Source organism: Meles meles, chromosome 1 (assembly GCF_922984935.1).
Source record: "Meles meles chromosome 1, mMelMel3.1 paternal haplotype, whole genome shotgun sequence".
NCBI classification, from domain to species: domain Eukaryota; kingdom Metazoa; phylum Chordata; class Mammalia; order Carnivora; family Mustelidae; genus Meles; species Meles meles.
In genome coordinates, this window is record NC_060066.1 from 36,708,175 (window position 1) to 36,726,041 (window position 17,867).

The window sequence follows — 17,867 nt, forward strand, 5'->3', positions numbered from 1 at the left end:
TTGGAGTGAAAAGCAGGAAGACTTTCTCTCTGGATTTTTGTCCTCCTTAGTGTCCTTCAGGGTTATTACATAGAACCTTGGAACTTATCCAGGGGTCCTGCAAGCATATTAGCATATATATGTACATAACCTGCCTCTTGGCTGCTGTTTCTGAATATAGTTGGCCCCTGAATGATGTGGGGGTTGAAGCGCAGACCACTCCCCATGCAGTTGAAAATTGTAACTATTGACTCCCTAAAAACTTAACAGCCTGCTGTTGATTGGAAGCTTTGCCAGTAACATAAACAGTCTTTTAACACATATTTAGTGTGCTGTATGTTTTGTATCCTTAAACTAGAGAAAATAATAGTGTTATTAAGAAAATCATAAAGAGAAACGTCATTTTTTTAAAAAGATTTTATTTATATGTTTGGCAGAGAGAGATGATAAGTAGGCAGAGCAGCAGGGTGGGGAGCAGGTTCCCTGCTGAGCAGAAAACCCAATGCAGGGCTCACTCCCAGGACCCTAAGATCATGACTTGTGCCGAAGGCAGGGGCTTAACCCACTGAGCCATCCAGTCGCCCCAGAAACGTCATTTTTGAGCAATGTCTTAAGTCTTTAGAGAAAATAATAGTTTTTTTCTTTTTTGCAGAGTAATCATTATCTAATGTATAATACCAACCTTAAGAATTGGTGTATTATACCAATGATAGACATATAAAATATGTCTATCATATTTTAACTAGAAGTTCAGTAAGATGATGAACTCTTGATAGTTTTCAGGTTCCTAAACTAAGTTTATTTCCTCCTTTACTCAAGGTTATTCTAGGTTTCTTCTGTTTTATCAGAATGAAGCTGTTTGAACTATGTGTATGTAATTCAGCCTGGGGATTTAATATTTAAGTGCCTAATATGTATAAAACTTGAGTCTTTAAAGAGCCTATAAGTAGGTTAAGAATAGATACATATGTGAGAAGTTGAAGGTATAAAATTAAATTTATTTTATTTTAAATTATAATTACTCCGGATAATAATTCAGGTGTTACAGAGCACATAGGATACGAAGTAAAAAAGTAAAGATTTTCTGATTTTTGTCCTACCTGCTCAGGGGTAATCTATATTAGTCCTAGTCCTATTTTTATACTTCTGGGAATTTATGGAAACAGTTGCAATCAATTCTATCCTTGAAGAAGACTCATGAGTTAGTATTATACACAAAGTATTCTGAGGGCACCTGGCTGACTCAGTGGAGTATGGGACTCTTGATTTTAGGGTTGTAAGCTCCAGCCCCACATTGGGTGTAGGGATTGCTTAAAAAGAGAATCTTTAAGAAACAAGCAAAACCAAGGAGCCCCCCCCCCCAAAAATAATTCTCTAAGTTGTGCATACACAGACTTGTACACATACATGCACTTTGATGTGTGTGTTATGCTTCATTCCATACTGACACACACCTCGGGTTTTTGTTTTTTTTTTTAATGTTTTATAGTGTTATATGTGGGTGTCATTATTTAACTAGTCCATTATTGACAGAAGTAGGATATTTCCTTTTTTTTCTTTAATTAAAAGCTCTTGGGGCACTTAGATGGCTCATTTGGTTAAGCATCAAACTCTGAATTTCAGCTCAGATCATGATCTTAGGGATGTGGGATTGAACCCCATATTGGGCTCCGCTCAGTGCAGTCTCTCCTTGTCCCTTTCCCTCTGCTTCAGTCTCTGCTTGTGCTCGCTCACTCATTTGCTTGCTTGCTCTATCTTTAAAATCTTTAAAACAAAAACAAAAAACTTCACTAAACACTAGAGGTATAGAAAACGTAGGCCTAAACTGGATAATTTTGAGAATTAGCTTCAGGGAGAACATTGAATTAGAGCTGGATATTGAAAGGTGGATGGTATTTTAACACAGATAACTTTAAATCAGTAGTTCTTAAGAGTGATGCGTAGGCTCCTTGTAGAGGGGGTCTGTGAGGTCACAATTACCTTCGTGATAATACGGAGTCACCATTGACTCCACTGTGTGGACATTAGGACTGATGGAAAAACTGCGGGTCCCAATACTAATAAAGATAGTGGCACCATACTGTATTAATAATTTATATGTCCCTCACCACCACCCATCTAGTGGGGGGGGTACATAGTGGCTTTACTTACTGTTCTTGAAGCTATAAAGCCATTACTAGCCCTTATGTAGATATCTTTTTAATATTCTGAGGCATAATGGGAAGTCTAGCAGTTACTTCCAGGAAAAGTTGGAGTTTTTTTGTTTTTGTTTTTTTTTTTTAAGATTTTATTTATTTATTTGACAGAGATACAAGTAGGCAGAGGGGTGGGGGAGGCAGGCTCCCCACTGAACAGAGAGCCCGATATGGGGCTTGACCCCAGGACCCCGGGATCATAACCTGAGCTGAAGGCAGAGGCCTCAACCCACCAAGCCACCCAGACACCCCAAGGAAAAGTTTCTGTGATTACTTGAATCATGAGCTAAACTAGCTGCTCCCTTATTTTCCCCCACAGAACAGTCTTCAAAGAATGACAGACAGGCAACCTATGGTTATTCATACTTGAGTATTTGGCAGACATCTTGAAAATGAAGGAGTGAGCTTGTCACTTTAATGAAAACAAATGGTATTTGTGACCAGTCATAAAAGTTAAGCTTTGAAGCATAAATAAGAATTTTGGAAAACTCCTATCCACTTCCATGACCTTGACAGCTTTCCAAATTTTTTTTAATGAGTATAAAGCAGTCCTAAAACCAAAAGTCTTTAAACCTTAAATTAGGGAGCATTTATTGTTATTACTTAGTTTTTTTCCTAGAACATGTATCTGTTTGTTTTTTAATTTTTTTAAAAGATTTTATTTATTTATTTGGAGAGAGAAAGCCCAAGCAGGGGAGCAGCAGGCAGAGGGAGAGGGAGGAGCAGGGAGCCCAAGGCGGAGCTCAGTCCCAGGAGCCTAGGATCATGACCAGAGCTGAAGGCAGATGCTTAACCGACTTGAGTTACCCAGGTACCCCGAAAGTGTAAGTTTAGAGAGCAATAGTAAGTACTGTGGTTGGGAGGAATAAGTTAGCATTTTTGAAACATAAGGAAATTAGAGCACATGAGAGGAGGGGAGTCTGGAACTAAGGTGGGTTTCTGGGATGTTGGTGGGTTGGCTGGTTAAGGTGTCATTTTAAAGTTAATTATCTATAGTCCAAGTATTTCCTTTGATTAACTTACACTTGATTAGTTTAGACAGTGCTTGAAAGAAAATGGTTGGAGAATGCTGGATCAGATTATACTCTTCTGTCCTCCAAAGGGTATCCCTTCTTGCTCTGTTCTAAATGCTTTCTATATATTAACTCATTTAATCCTCTCAACACCTTTGTATATTACATCTACTAACAGTTTTACAGTTGAGAAATCTGAGGCCCATGGAGATTTCAGAACTTTGTCAAGGTGATGCAGCTAGTAAGCAGTGAACTGGGATTTGACTTTAGGCAGTAGGCAGTCTGTCTCCATAGTTTACAAGTCTGCTGTAAAAAGAATAATTAAGGAAAATGACACCTTTCCTTTAAAAAAAAAAAAGATTTTATTTATTTATTTGATAGAGACCACAAGTAGGCAAAGAGGCAGGCAGAGACAGAGAGGGAAGCAGACTCCCTGCTGAGCAGAGAGCCTGATGCGGGGCTGGATCCCAGGACCCCAGGACCATGACCCGAGCCAAAGGCAGAGGCTTTAACCCATTGAGCCACCCAGGCGCCCCAATACCTTTCCTTTGCTATGACAGTACTACTTTAAAATGAAATGTTTTTGCATATTATTTCACCCCCTTAATAGTTACACAAATTTAGATTATTGAACTCAGAGTGTTAAAAATGAGATATTTGAGGGGCGCCTGGGTGGCTCAGTGGGTTAAAGCCTCTGCCTTTCGCTCAGGTCATGATCCCAGGGTCCTGGGATCGAGCCCCGCATCGGGCTCTCTGCTTGGCAGGGAGCCTGCTTCCTCCTCTCTCTCTCTCTGCCTGCCTCTCTCCCTACTTGTGATCTCTATCTGTCAAAAAATAAAATAAAAATCTTTAAAAAAAAAAAAAAAATGAGATATTTGAGATTGGTGCTTTTCTGTTTACACTGTCATTTAAACCTCATAGTAGCCTCTTGAAGTAGATTTTCATGTAGATCATTTTATATAAATTTTCATTTAGTTTTATAGATTAGCTCTGAGATATAAATTTGCCCAATATCTCAAAATTAATAATGAGCGAGGCATTCAGAATCTGTCTGATTTTAGAGTTTATGCTTTATTACACCAAGCTGATGCTCTAGGAAGTGCTTGGATACCCAGAGGTTAGGGTCTTGCACCAGGTCAGGTAGTAGTTTTGATGATCTGGGTGGCTTCTAGTCCAATTGTTGCCTGAAGTTTTGATGTTTTACTCTTCCTCTTAATTTCAGACTATTATCATAGTAAAGGACCAATGATAACGGTGTATCAGTAGAATAGAGATAGGTTTTTCAGTTTATAAACCTTTATTAGAAATATTTGACCCCAGTCAGGATTGAATGTTTAAGTTCTTGTTAATGAAGGCAGGTTGAACCTACCCCAGGAAGGGCAGTCATATTCCACAGTCAAAGCATTGATGGTATGTAGCTCATCCTTTGATCAAAGTATGTGTTAGAAACTTGCTAATAGGGGCGCCTGGGTGGCTCAGTGGTTTGGGCCACTGCCTTCGGCTCGGGTCATGATCTCGGGGTCCTGGGATCGAGTCCCGCATCGGGCTCTCTGCTCGGCGGGGAGCCTGCTTCCCTCTCTCTCTCTCTGCTTGCCTCTCTGCCTACTTGTGATCTCTCTCTGTCAAATAAATAAATAAAATCTTTAAAAAAAAAAAAAAAAGAAAGAAACTTGCTAATATATTCTGCTTTGGTAAATTGACAGGTTGGGGGGGGGGATCATTACTTGACCCCATATATCTTAAGTGTTTTTACAACCTAAGAGGTTAATTGTACCTGTAAAGAGAAAACTCTTATGTCTTAAGATCTCGAGGGTGACATAATTTATTCATTGATTAGATTAAATTTCAGTGCCTTCTCAAGAACATGTCATTTAGCATTGGATTATGAACCATTTACAGAAAGATGTTGGATATGGGCTTCTAGTAGCATCTTTCTGCTTCCTGTCCCACTTTACCTTATTAAGTTGACTACTACATAAAGTCAGAATATGTGTTAACTCTTAATTCTGCAAATTAATCATAGATATTTTTGCAGATGTTGGCCCTGGCATCTTTAAAATACAGTGGTTGTCATCAAAAGCAGATTTTTTACATTACCGAGGCAATACTGTGAATTTTTAAACCAAATTATATTTTAGTAAGATTCATACAGATTATGTAGCCTCAGTGTTTGAGTGTAAGATGTTCTTTAATTTTGTGTTTGACTTAAATATCCTTTTCCATTTTAATTACATTTGTATTAGAAAGTTAATGTACTGTGTTATATGAAGAATTTTGTAAGTGGAAGTACATCAATGGTCAGCTTACCCTTTCTTACATGGTTGGAAGTTGTAATGTCTCATCTACCACTTACATAATGCTGTGTTGCCTCAGAGTAATCATCACTTTCATTATACTAATTAATAGATGAATAAAACTTATTAGAAGGTTGCATTATGTATTTAGTAGGATATTCTCTTAAGCTTCTGCATGTTTTGAAAATAGCTACTACTGGTCCTGTCCTTCATTTGACTTTTAAGTTTGTTCACCTCCAGTTTTTTTCTTGTCACTGCTGCTTTCTGGTAAGTGCTGCTTCCTTTTTTCATTTTGTTCTTATTCTTTCCATCTTGGTCTTTTCCCTACATTCGGGTCTTTCCTATGGCTTCTAAATCTGGAAAAGGTAGTTTTTATTTCTCTTTGGGCAGTTTGACAAATTAACATACTTAATCACCTCTTTAGTACTAAAACTGACTTAATTGAATAAACTCTATCTCTTCCCATATCTTATTGTTAGAGTTGAATGAGATGAGTTGAATGAGATGTGAATCTCTATAAAATACCCCAAGTGATCACCTTATTTTTCCTTAAAATCTCTTAAGAATAGATGGAACTATTTGACTAGGTGGCTTATTCCAAGTTTGGACCACTCATACAAATCTCTTCTTCTTGAGCAGAAATCTGCCTCTTGCTAAACTTAACTAGTCTTGTCTAGAGCCATCCTTTAAATCATCATGACAAGTTTCTAGTTTCTCTACCATTCTTGGTTGCTTTCCTGGATCTTCTCCAGTTTGTGGATGCCTGTCTTGATACATTTTTTTGAAGAAGCAATATACTGTAGATTTGGTCTCATTAGTACATTATAGAACTGAACCATTTTCCTTAATTTTGATTCCTAATTGTATTAGTAATATCTTGGAATCATGTTACTCTTTTTAGTAGGCATAGCACCCTATTGGGGCAGAAAAATATGCTGCATAATTATAGTAGTACAGGTCAAGTTGCCTAGTTGGAGTTGTACCTTCACACATTAGTTGTGGTTTTGAGCACATTGCATAACATAGCTGGGCCCCATTTTCTTCTGTAGGGTAATTTAGTTTATCTCATGGGTGGGATTATGAAAGGATCAAATTAAATAATTTAAATATTGGAAGTGTCATCTTTATTATTGAAATAGCTTTGTAAACTTGTCTGTTGCTGCATGACCATTCAAAATATAGTAACTTAAAACAATGATTTATTCTTTCTTGTGATCCTTTGTTTTTGCCTCAACTGCAGCTCTACACATGGTATTGGCTGGAGTCACTCATTGCTGCATGTAGCTGGGGCTGAAATATCCAAATGGTGTTACCTGACACGTCACATTCCTGGGGCTAGCTTGGCCTTTCTCTCCAGCAGGGTAGTTTGACTTTTTATATGCTGGCCTAGAGTTCCAAAAGCAAAAGGGGAGGCTGCCCGTCCGCTTAAGGTTTAGGCTCAGAAATGGAACTCAGTCCCTTCCACTGCATTCTCTTGGTCAAAGCAAGTCATCAAAGTTAGCCCCAACTCAGGAGAAAGGAAGTAAATTCCATATCTTGACAGGAGGAGGAATGGCATATGTGGACAGGGATGGCAAGGGAATTAGTGGAACCTATCTTTGGAGACTTCTTCTTTCCTAGCCTATGGAACCAAGTGTTAGCCCTTTATTTAATCTTTAATATCTAGTTTGTCTTGTTGTGTTTAAGTTTTAATGGTTCTTAGTGGTATGTCATCAGAAGATGTGGTAGACAAAAGTATGCCATTTATCCTGTTCTCAGCTTTTTACTTGAACAGCTTTATTGAGGTATAACTAACATACTAAGAACTTCATGTACTTGTAGTGTTACAGTTTAATGAGCTTGCTTTCTCATCTTGTAGTCAGCATTCACTGGAAACATTTGTTGCAGTGTTGATACTTAATTCTTGGTCCTTTTGGTCTGTCGTTGGAGCAGTAAGCTGCTTGGTTACTGGTCTTGCCTTCCTATAACTTGTAGTTTCTGGTTAATATTTTTAAAGTTGTTTTTGTTATTGTTTTCGGTGTTACGGCTAACGCAGTGTTCCCTTTGGGGGATGAGGTGCTTAAATATTGTTTAAAAAATTTTCCTTGTGAGTTACTGTAGTGTAAAACAGTATTACTGGGGATACAGAATTAGTTCTCATAAAAGATGGGTTACTATAAAAAAAAAAAGATGGGTTACCAAGGAAGGGTTGTAACATTTCTTGTCACCTTGCCTTAAGTAACTTCTATAAGTTGATGTACTTTAAAGTTTTACATCTTAAGTGATTCACTCTTGACTGCATGTGTTTGTAGTCTTCCTCTCGACATAAAATGGGTTAAAGTCATTGAAAAGTGAAGGACGGGACTAGGCAATGTTATTCTCAGTCTCATTTTTCTTACTTGCTAGACCACTTACACACAAAGTTAGAGGCGATCTTATCTATTCTCAATGTCTAGCATAGGCATTTAAGTATTTAGAGAATTAAGTGAATGTGAAAAATCCATTGAAGTAGTAAAATATGAAATAGAAATGCATAGGTGAAAAATGACTTTCATGGTTGGGCTTAGTTAATGATTGTTTTATTTGAAGGTATTTTAGTATATAATCTTATATATGTGAATGAGCCAGAGACTTGTATATGGAGCGTTCTTTAAATTTATGTATTTTTCTCTTGCTGTTTGAAGTTATTTGTGAATTCTGGTTAATCACATTATATTTTTTTCTTTAGTTAGACTTTGTAGTCTAACCTTTAGCTTAGCTAGTCAGAAGTAGAATTTACCCTTTGACTTATGGAATGCCACCATTTAAACCTAGACTGACTCCAAGTCCATTAGGCTGTACCATTTTCCAAGTTGAATGAATAATGTATTTGTATTAGGATATAAAATTTGAAAAGGCCTAGTCATTTGTTTCTTAAGTGAAAAATTGATATTCACTTAAGTGAAAAATCCACTTATTATATTAAATAGAACTATGTTCTCTTTATTATTTTTTTAAGACTTTTAATTATTTATTTGACAGAGAGGCAGCAAGAGGGAACAAGAGCAGGGGGAGTGGGAGAGGGAGAAGCAGACTTCCTGCTGAGCAGGGAGCCCAATGTGGGGCTCGATCCCAGGATCCTGGGATCATGACCTGAGCTAAAAGCAGGAGCTTAACGATGGAGCCACCCAGGAGCCCCACTGAGTTTTGTTTTTGAGGCAGATCCCAAAAGAGCCGCCATAGTCAGTGTTCAAAGTCCTTATGTCCTACAGAGCGTGGTGTTCAAAGGACAAAACACTTGCAGCTGATAGGTCTTTGAATAAGAAGGTATGGGTGTGGTGTAATGTAAAGTTTTTGTTATCCTAACCAAAGTGTTCATCTGATTTTAGGCCACTAGTTTCAGATATTGGTTAGTAACCACAGGAAATATAGTACTTTGACTTCTTACCTTGAACCCCTTCCAGTAATGCAGTGCAGCTTGGCCTTACTGCCATGTTGGCCCCTACCCATTTCATGTGGTATCTGTAGCTTCAAGCTGTTTTGCATAAAAGTAGACTAAAACTGCTGCTTAACTGCCAGAAATATAGAAACCAAAAATTCGATAACTTCTCTTGTAAAAATGGACTAGTTTGGGACTAAGCCCAGTTGAAAACTGATTTTCACCTTAATTCCTGGGGTGTGTTTAGCTAGGAGGAAAATTTGGAGTGGTGAGAATGGTTTTGTTATTTGAGTATTTTTATTAACATTTGCCTAACTGTACTACTGGAATTCTTTTTCCCTCTTAAAAGAAAAAAAACCCACTAGTTGATTGTACCTTCTCCCCTTAATACAGTGATCTGATTTTTTTGCTTTAAATCAATTGTAGAATGTAATTATTATTAACTAGCATGTTAGGATTTAAATTAGTTTAAATTGTTAGTAGTTTCAAACAAAATTATACAGTATGAAATTTTAGCTGGTGTGATCTGTAAATATGCATTTTATTAGCTAAAAATCACTTTAAGGAAATTAAAGGTTCACTCTTCAGATCTCTAATTCTCATAAACCTATCTACCACTGTCCTCCCCCCCCCCCCGATTTATTTATTTGAGAGAGGGGGAGAGAGCAAGCAGGGATAGGGTGAGGGAGAGAATCTCCAGCAGGCCCCCTGCTGAGTGGGGAGCCTGGTGCAAGGCTGAATCTCACAACCCTGAGATCAGGACCTGAGCCAAAACCAGGAGTGCAGTGCACTCACCCAGGTGCCCCATACCACCGTCTTAGTTTAATTAGGAACAGTGAAACTTCAAACAACTTTTTACCTCATGAGGTTTTGCTTGAATTGTGTTCTTCTAAATAAAGTTAATTTTTTTCTGCTTTCTCAGTTTTGGACTCTGGTAGTGTCTCTTACATTATTGGTTTTTGCTTGAGGCATAATCCTCCAGAGTCCCAGAAGTTTCATCTCTTGTGTGCTTTCCATTCTAATGACTACCTTGAAAATGGAAAGTTTGTCATCTTGTTAGAAAAAGCTTGTTAGGAGCTCTCATTCTTTCACATTCACTGAAGCATGTGGTCGTTATCAGGATGTAGATAGATAGCACTGTGCAGGGTAGTCACATACTCAAAATGTGTCCTTAAGTAATGAACTCAACCCTAACTTCACTTTTTAAGTATTGCTATCCAGAACATTCTGCTTTTAAACCACAAATTGATGAGCCTACTGCAGTCAACTGTTGTAGTACTGGCAATAATTGGGTATTAGAATTTTATAACTTAGGCTATATTACAATATGCTGTTAAGAAATGAGGATTTTTTTTTTTTTTTCAGTCTTTTAAGTATTTTCTTCTTACTGTGACTGTTTCTTTTCTTCCCAAGTCTCTTTTGGAAAAGTTTTTGATCCCCAATGCTTCACAAGCAGAGAGCAAAGTCTTCTATTTGAAAATGAAAGGAGACTACTACCGTTACTTGGCGGAGGTTGCTGCTGGTGATGACAAGAAAGGTAAACTGTTTTTCAGCATGTTTGTTGAACTTCTGTAAAATAACATAGTATAGAAGTAGTCTCTCTGAAATGTAAACAGTTGTAGTTTTTTTTTTTTAATTGTTTAGAACACTAGTTCTAAGAAGAGCAGTAATTAACTTTTCTCTTTTTTAGAGAGGTAGGGGCAGAAGGCAAGGGAGAGAGAATCCTAAGCAGGCTCCACGCTGGGCTTGATCTTACAACTCAGATCATGACCTGAGCCGAAGTCACCCACATGCTCCAGTAATTAACTTTTTTTAAAGTCCTGCGAATGTATATCTACTGCCTAATACTGGTATTCTAAAATGCTTGCTTACTAAAAAACCAATTTTGTGCATAGGAATGTTTCCTCACAATTTTAAGAGATCATGATCACAGCATAACTGTAGAGCAGTGTGAACTAGTTATTAAAAATATAATAATTCTGAGATGATCGCAAGAGTTGTTTTTATATTGACATTGACTAATAGTGTGGTGTTCCTTTGAGAAGTTTTTTTATCTTTAAGAGCCTCATTCAGTCAAAGTTGCTACAGCTTAATATTTCAGAGCATATCATTGGTTATTAAAGGTCTGGCTTGAGTGAAGATGAAGTGCAGGCTGTCAGTACGTTTTGGCACATTTTATTTTCCAGGGATTGTAGATCAGTCACAACAAGCATACCAAGAAGCTTTTGAAATCAGCAAAAAGGAAATGCAACCAACACATCCTATCAGATTGGGTCTGGCCCTTAACTTCTCTGTGTTCTATTACGAAATTCTGAACTCCCCGGAGAAAGCTTGCTCTCTTGCAAAGACAGTACGTATTTTACCTGTTTTCTGGAAATTTAATAATCCTTATTATTTGAGCACTGACATGTCCTTTTTTGTATCATAGGCTTTTGATGAAGCCATTGCTGAACTTGATACATTAAGTGAAGAGTCATACAAAGACAGCACGCTAATAATGCAATTACTGAGAGACAACTTGACAGTAAGTACATAACAGCATCATGAGTGGCCAGTGTGGTTGAAATTATTTTCTTTTATAGATTATTACTAAGAATATTTCTGGATTCTGTGTTGAATATGAAATCGTATTTGCTATTAAAACTATGAAGAAAAACCACCTTATAGAAACTGAAATATTAGATCAAAGACCAAAAATGTGTACTTTAATTAGTTACATATCTATTGTTAGAGTTTTAGTTCTTAAAATAATTTTGTAAGCTATGGTTTTGGACTTCCAGTCACATAGGCTGTTTCATTTTCCATTTCAATTTGGTTATTTCCATTTTAGTCACAGAATAGATTTTATTGTATGCAAGTTCTCTTCATGTTTAATTTCCATTAAAAATGGTTTTCTTGGGGCACGTGAGTGGCTCAGTCAGTTAAGCATCTGCCTTTGGCTCACTCAGGTCGTGATCCTGGGGTCAAGTCCCATGTCATGTTCCTTCTCAGCAGATAGCCTGCTACTTCTCCCTCTCCTCCCAGCTCATGCTCTCTGTCTCTTGCTTATTTTCTGTCTCAAATAAATAAAACGTTTTTTTAAAAAGTGGTTTTCTTGATTATAAAGTTGCTTCCATATTTAGACAGCTGTAGTACTCCCATCAGTAACTTCAGTTACAAAATTTCAGATACTCTATGGAATTGAAATGGAAATGTTTTGCCTAGCTAGCCTCTTAGTAAAAAAAGGCTTGTTATGGAATCTCATGCTCATCCTTAACATTCTCCAGACTGAGAATAAGACCCACAATGCCATTAACACATTGAAAAAATTGACAGTAATTCTTAATAATGTTTAATATCTAAATAGTACTCAAACCCCAGGTTTTTAAAAAAAATTTTTTTTTTTTTTAAGTTTTTTTTATTTGGGGCACCTGGGTGGGGCTCAGTGGGTTAAAGCCTCTGCCTTCGGCTCAGGTCATGATCCCAGAGTCCTGGGATCGAGCTCTGCATCAGGCTCTTTACTCAGCGGGGAGCCTGCTTCCCCTTCTCTCTGTCTCTGCCTGCCTCTCTGCCTACTTGTGATCTTCCTCTCTCTGTCAAATAAAATCTTTTAAAAAAGTTTAAAAAAAAAGGTTTTTTTTACATGAATTGGGATCCAAATAAAGTCTACACCTTGCAAAGTAGTGGTTGTGTCTCTTTAGTCCCATAGGTTTTCCCATTCTCCTTCAGATAAATAATTGAAGTTTTGAGTCTTAGGTGTAAAAATTATCAAGTGCCTGCTATGCCAGATAATGAGCTAGGAGTGAAGACTTGCAGTGTAGAGCTTGAGAACTGTAAATCATTTTGTACATTTCGCTTCCAGCTTTATTCTAATTCACTGGCAATTCTCTGAACCAGGTCTGTATTCTAGTGTTGAGTTATCATAGTTTTTTGAACCACATTGTGTACTTGGTTATTATTAAACACCTAAAATTATTTTAGGAAGTGTCATTGGAGTCTACTTACAACCTTGGGGGATTTTTATTTTAGTCAAGAGAATAACCTGTAGTTTTTTTGTTTTGTTTTTGTTTTTTTTGTTTTTAAGATTCATTTATTTATTAGGCAGGCAGAGAGAGAGGAGGAAGCAGGCCTCCTGCCGAGCAGAGAGTCCGACGTGGGGCTCGATCCCAGGACCCCGGGATCATGACCCGAGCCGAAGGCAGAGGTTTTAACCCTGAGCCACCCAGGCGCCCCAAACTGTAGTTTCTTAAAGAATGAATTTTTATATCGAATGAAAGAAGCACTTTACTTTGTTAGCTGTTTTTAATGTTAAGAATTTTCATATTTTCTGGTTTGAAGTGATGAGATAGTTGTCATTCCTAAAAGGTAGAAATTGAGGCCTGCTTGCTGTTAACATTGTCATCACTTTTTGAGAGGGCCTGACCCAAAATAAATACTTACAGCTGAATTTGGTTAGTATAGCATGAAAAAGCATACTCCCAACAACTGAGTGAAAAGAAAACCAAGGATTGCATTCTGATTCTATCACTAGTTACTATGTGTTTCCTCTAAGCCTTGGTAATATCACCTGTTAGCATTATAGGTGGATTGGATCATTTATCTGTTAGGTTTTTTTTAAAAGATTTTATTTATTTATTTGACAGACAGATCACAAGTAAGCAGAGAGGCAGGCAGAGAGAGAAGGAGAAGCAGGCTCCCTGCTGAGCAGAGAGCCCGATGTGGGGCTCAATCCCAGAACCCTGAGACCGTGACCTGAGCCGAAGGCAGAGGCTTAAACCCACTGAGCCACTCAGGTGCTCCGAATCATTTATCTGTTGAGAAATTTTGCCATAACTACCTAGTATTTGAGATTGAATCTGGTTGACTAATATTGCCAACATACAATTCTAGTAGAAAAATGTGTAAGGTATTTTCAGATATTTATGGAAAATTTAAGAATCCTTGAAGGTTAAAACTCGGAAGAGATGTTAAAAGACAGTTCCATCTTACAAAACCCTTGTTTAACAGGAACACACAGACTTGCAGAGGTCATTTAGCTTAAATGTATGACCTTGGATGAAGTCTCACTTCCAGGACAGAGATCTCTTTGATTAATAAATAAATCTAATGGGTGATTTGGGAGTTAGAAAAATATTACTGTGTTTTTTTCCCCCCCTTCATTTTTCATTATGTAAGCAGTAGTCCTTTTATAATTACATCTGAACGTCATTAATGGACTGTGTTAAAAGACTTGTAAAAAATCATAATTTTTGAAGAAGCTGAAATAATTTTGAGGGGGGTTTTTTGGTTTTTTTGTTTTTGTTTTTGTTTTACTGCCAATAAATCAACATTAGTGAAAAAAATTAATAGAATCCGTAGTCTTAGCACTGTTGGACAGGACAATTCAGTTTTTACGTCTTAAAAGATTGGGTTCTGACCATACTGTCTTCTGTTCATCTGTCCTACAGATTCACAAAGGTATGTTTTCCTAAGCTAAAAACATTAGAAAAGCTAAATTTGTAATATAATTCAGAATTGATATCCTCACTCTTGAATTTCATGGAGTGTGAGATTGTCTTTGGAGTGGGTGTCTTAATGTTTTATGAAAGGAAAGTAGTCATCTTTTTTTTTTTTTTTTCAGCGTAACAGTATTCATTGTTTTTGCACCACACCCAGTGCTCCATGCAATACGTGCCCTCCCTATTACCCACCACCTGGTTCCCCAACCTCCCACCCCCTGCCCCTTCAAAACCCTCAGGTTGTTTTTCAGAGGCCATAGTCTCTCATGGTTCATTTCCCCTTCCAATTTCCCTCAACTCCCTTCTCTCCATCTCCCCATGTCCTCCATGTTCTTTGTTATGCTCCACAAATAAGTGAAACCATATGATACTTGACTCTGTCTGCTTGACTTACTTCGCACAGCATAATCGCTTCCAGTCCCGTCCATGTTGCTACAAAAGTTGGGTATTCATCCTTTCTAATGGAGGCATAATACTCCATTGTGTACATGTACCACATCTTCCTTATTCATTTGTCTGTTGAAGGGCATCTTGGTTCTTTCCACAGTTTGGCGACTGTGGCCATTGCTCTTATAAACATTGGGGTACAGATGGCTCTTCTTTTCACTACATCTGTATCTTTGGGGTAAATACCCAGTAGTGCAATTGCAGGGTCATAGGGAAGCTCTATTTTTAATTTCTTTAGGAATCTCCACACTGTTCTCCAAAGTGGCTGCACCAGAAAGTAGTCATCTTGAGCTTGAACTTGGGTTGAATTAAGATGATTCTAGTTCAGGTACACTAAACTTACACATCAATCTCTCGTGTTGGGGCTATTCAGAGCAGTTTGATATTCCCATAGCTTATTAATACTTAATATTTTGTACCACTTGGTATTTTTTATTTTGCTTTCTTTTCTATGGTAACCAAGTTTCTTGTATCCGACTTGGTTGAAAACAATTTACTTTGTGCTTAACAGTGTTTACCACACAAAGGTTAGGGAGAAAATGAGGGTGTTTTGTATCTTGAAGCTGTTTCCATTGCTATAATCTTTTAAAGAAAGCTTTCAGCAAAAGCAGTGGTTACATTCTGGTACCATGACAAATTTATTAAGATTTTTTCAAACTGAAACATGCTGAAAAATCTTTCCTTCTTTTACCAGTTGTGGACATCGGACACCCAAGGAGACGAAGCTGAAGCAGGAGAAGGAGGGGAAAATTAACCGGCCTTCCAACTTTTGTCTGCCTCATTCTAAAATTTACACAGTAGACCATTTGTCATCCATGCTGTCCCACAAATAGTTTTTTGTTTACGATTTATGACAGGTTTATGTTACTTCTATTTGAATTTCTATATTTCCCATGTGGTTTTTATGTTGAATATTAGGGGAGTAGAGCCAGTTAACATTTAGGGAATTACCTGTTTTCATCTTGAGGTGGCCAATATGGGGATGTGGAATTTTTATACTAGTTATAAATGTTTGGCATAGTACTTTTGGTACATTGTGGCTTCACAAGGGCCAGTGTTAAAACTGCTTCCATGTCTAAGCAAAGAAAACTGCCTACATATTGGTTTGTCCTGGTGGAGAATAAAAGGGATACTTGGTTCCAGATACAGGTGTAGTTTTTGTGGGTACTTTAAGGTTTGGATCACTTACGAGGCTGTAGTAGAAATGGGTATTCTGTAGATACCGTGAATGGAACCATGAGAATCTGTGGAATACTCAACTCTCAGTGTGCACACCTTTGATTACAGTTGCAGAAGTGTTCCTTTAGTTGTGACCCAATTTACTCTGGATAAGGGCAGAAACGGTTCACATTCCATTATTTGTAAAGTTACCTGCTGTTTGCTTTCATTATTTTTGCTACACTCCTTTTATTTGTATTTAAATGTTTTAGGCAACCTAAGAACAAATGTACAAGTAAAGATGCAGTAAAAATGAATTGCTTGATATCCATTACTTTATGTGTATCAAGCACAGCAGCAAAATAAAAATCCCATGTATTTAACTTTTCTTTTTCTTTCTTTCTTTTTTTCTTTTTTTTTTTTTTTTTTAGGGTTTTATGGTTTGGTTTGGGGTTTTTTTGGTTTGGGTGGTTTGTTGTTTTTTTTTGTTTTGGAGTGTTTTGTTTTTGTTTTGCTTTTGTGGGTTTTTGTTTTTTGGTTTTTTTTTTTGATACTTGCCTAATAACATGCATGTGCTGTAAAAAATAGTTAACAGGGAAATAACTTCAGATGATGGCTAGCTTTGTTTAATGTCTTACAAAATTTTCATGAACAATCCAAGCATAATTGTTAAGAACACGTGTATTAAGTTCATGTAAGTGGAATAAAAGTTTTATGAATGGACTTTTCAACTACTTTCTCTACAGCTTTTCATGTAAATTAGTCTTTTGGTTCTGAAACTTCTCTAAAGGAAATTGTACATTTTTGGAAATTTATTCCTTATTCCCTCTTGGCAGCTAATGGGCTTTTACCAAGTTTAAATACAAAATTTATGGTAACAAAATACTACTAATATAACTACTACTGTTCCCAACCATGTCCCATATTCTTCCTCTCCTCTAAAAAAAAAAAAATAGTTTTGTTTTGTTTTTGTCTTTTGTTTTTTGTTTGTGTTTTTCAGAGACGGGATTGATTGGAAAAAAGTAATATGTTCCATTAAAGTTTTGGTATATGGCATTTTCTAACTTAGGAAGCCACAATGTCCTTGACCCATCATGATATTGGGTAGCATTAACTAAGTTTTGTGCTTCCAAATCACTTATGTTTTTAAGAATTTCTTGATATTGTTATAGCCTGCCTTCAATTTTGATCCTTTATTCTCTTTGTCAAGTGCACAGGATTACCTTCTTTAGCCTTCTGTCTTGTCACCAACCATTCCTACTTGGTGGCCGTGTGTACTTGGAAAAAAGGCCGCATGATCTTTCTGGCTCCACTCAATGTCTAAGGATACCTTGCTTCCTTTGCTTGCATCCCACAAACTATTTCCCTCATCCTATTTACTGCAGCAAATCTCTCCTTAGTTGATGAGATTGTGTTTATCTCCTTGTAAACCCTACCTACCTGAATGGTCTGTCATTGTCTGCCTTTAAAATCCTTCCTCTTCCTCTCTTTAGATAATGATGGGGCTAAGTTATACCCAAAGCTCACCCCAGACTATTTCCTCAGTACCTTGCAGAAAACACCAAACAAAAATACCATTTTAAAAGAGGTGTATTTTTTTTTCTTTTAGAATGTAAGCTCCTCAAGAGCAGGGACAATGTTTTCTGTATGTTCTATTGTGCCTAGTACACTGTAAATGCTCAATAAATATTGATGATGGGAGGCAGTGAGTCTTGATGATAAGGGTGAGAAACGGAAATCCCAAATAATTGTTTTGTTGCTTGTTTTATTATGACCTCAGATTAAATTGGGAAATATCAGGCCTTTGGCACAGTTGTCCCCCAGATACTACATTCAAATAAAAGTGCAATGGAGGCCTTGGGGTCTTTCTTTCAAGGAGAAAAAATATCTCTTAATGCATTAGGGTA

The 17,867-nt window shown here is 37.2% G+C and overlaps 1 protein-coding gene across 2 annotated transcripts in view; it reads left to right on the plus strand.

The window, feature by feature from the left end:
* Positions 1 to 17,661, plus strand: part of YWHAZ (tyrosine 3-monooxygenase/tryptophan 5-monooxygenase activation protein zeta) — a 34,382-nt gene extending 16,721 nt beyond the window's left edge. For both annotated transcript variants that reach the window (XM_046005479.1, XM_046005468.1), the window contains 4 exons: positions 10,292 to 10,415; positions 11,065 to 11,228; positions 11,307 to 11,402; positions 15,497 to 17,661. In XM_046005479.1, coding sequence (XP_045861435.1) covers positions 10,292 to 10,415; positions 11,065 to 11,228; positions 11,307 to 11,402; positions 15,497 to 15,556 — 444 coding nt within the window. In that variant the 3' untranslated portion in view covers positions 15,557 to 17,661. The remainder of the gene's footprint in view (positions 1 to 10,291; positions 10,416 to 11,064; positions 11,229 to 11,306; positions 11,403 to 15,496) is intronic.
* The last annotated feature ends 206 nt before the right edge of the window (positions 17,662 to 17,867 follow it).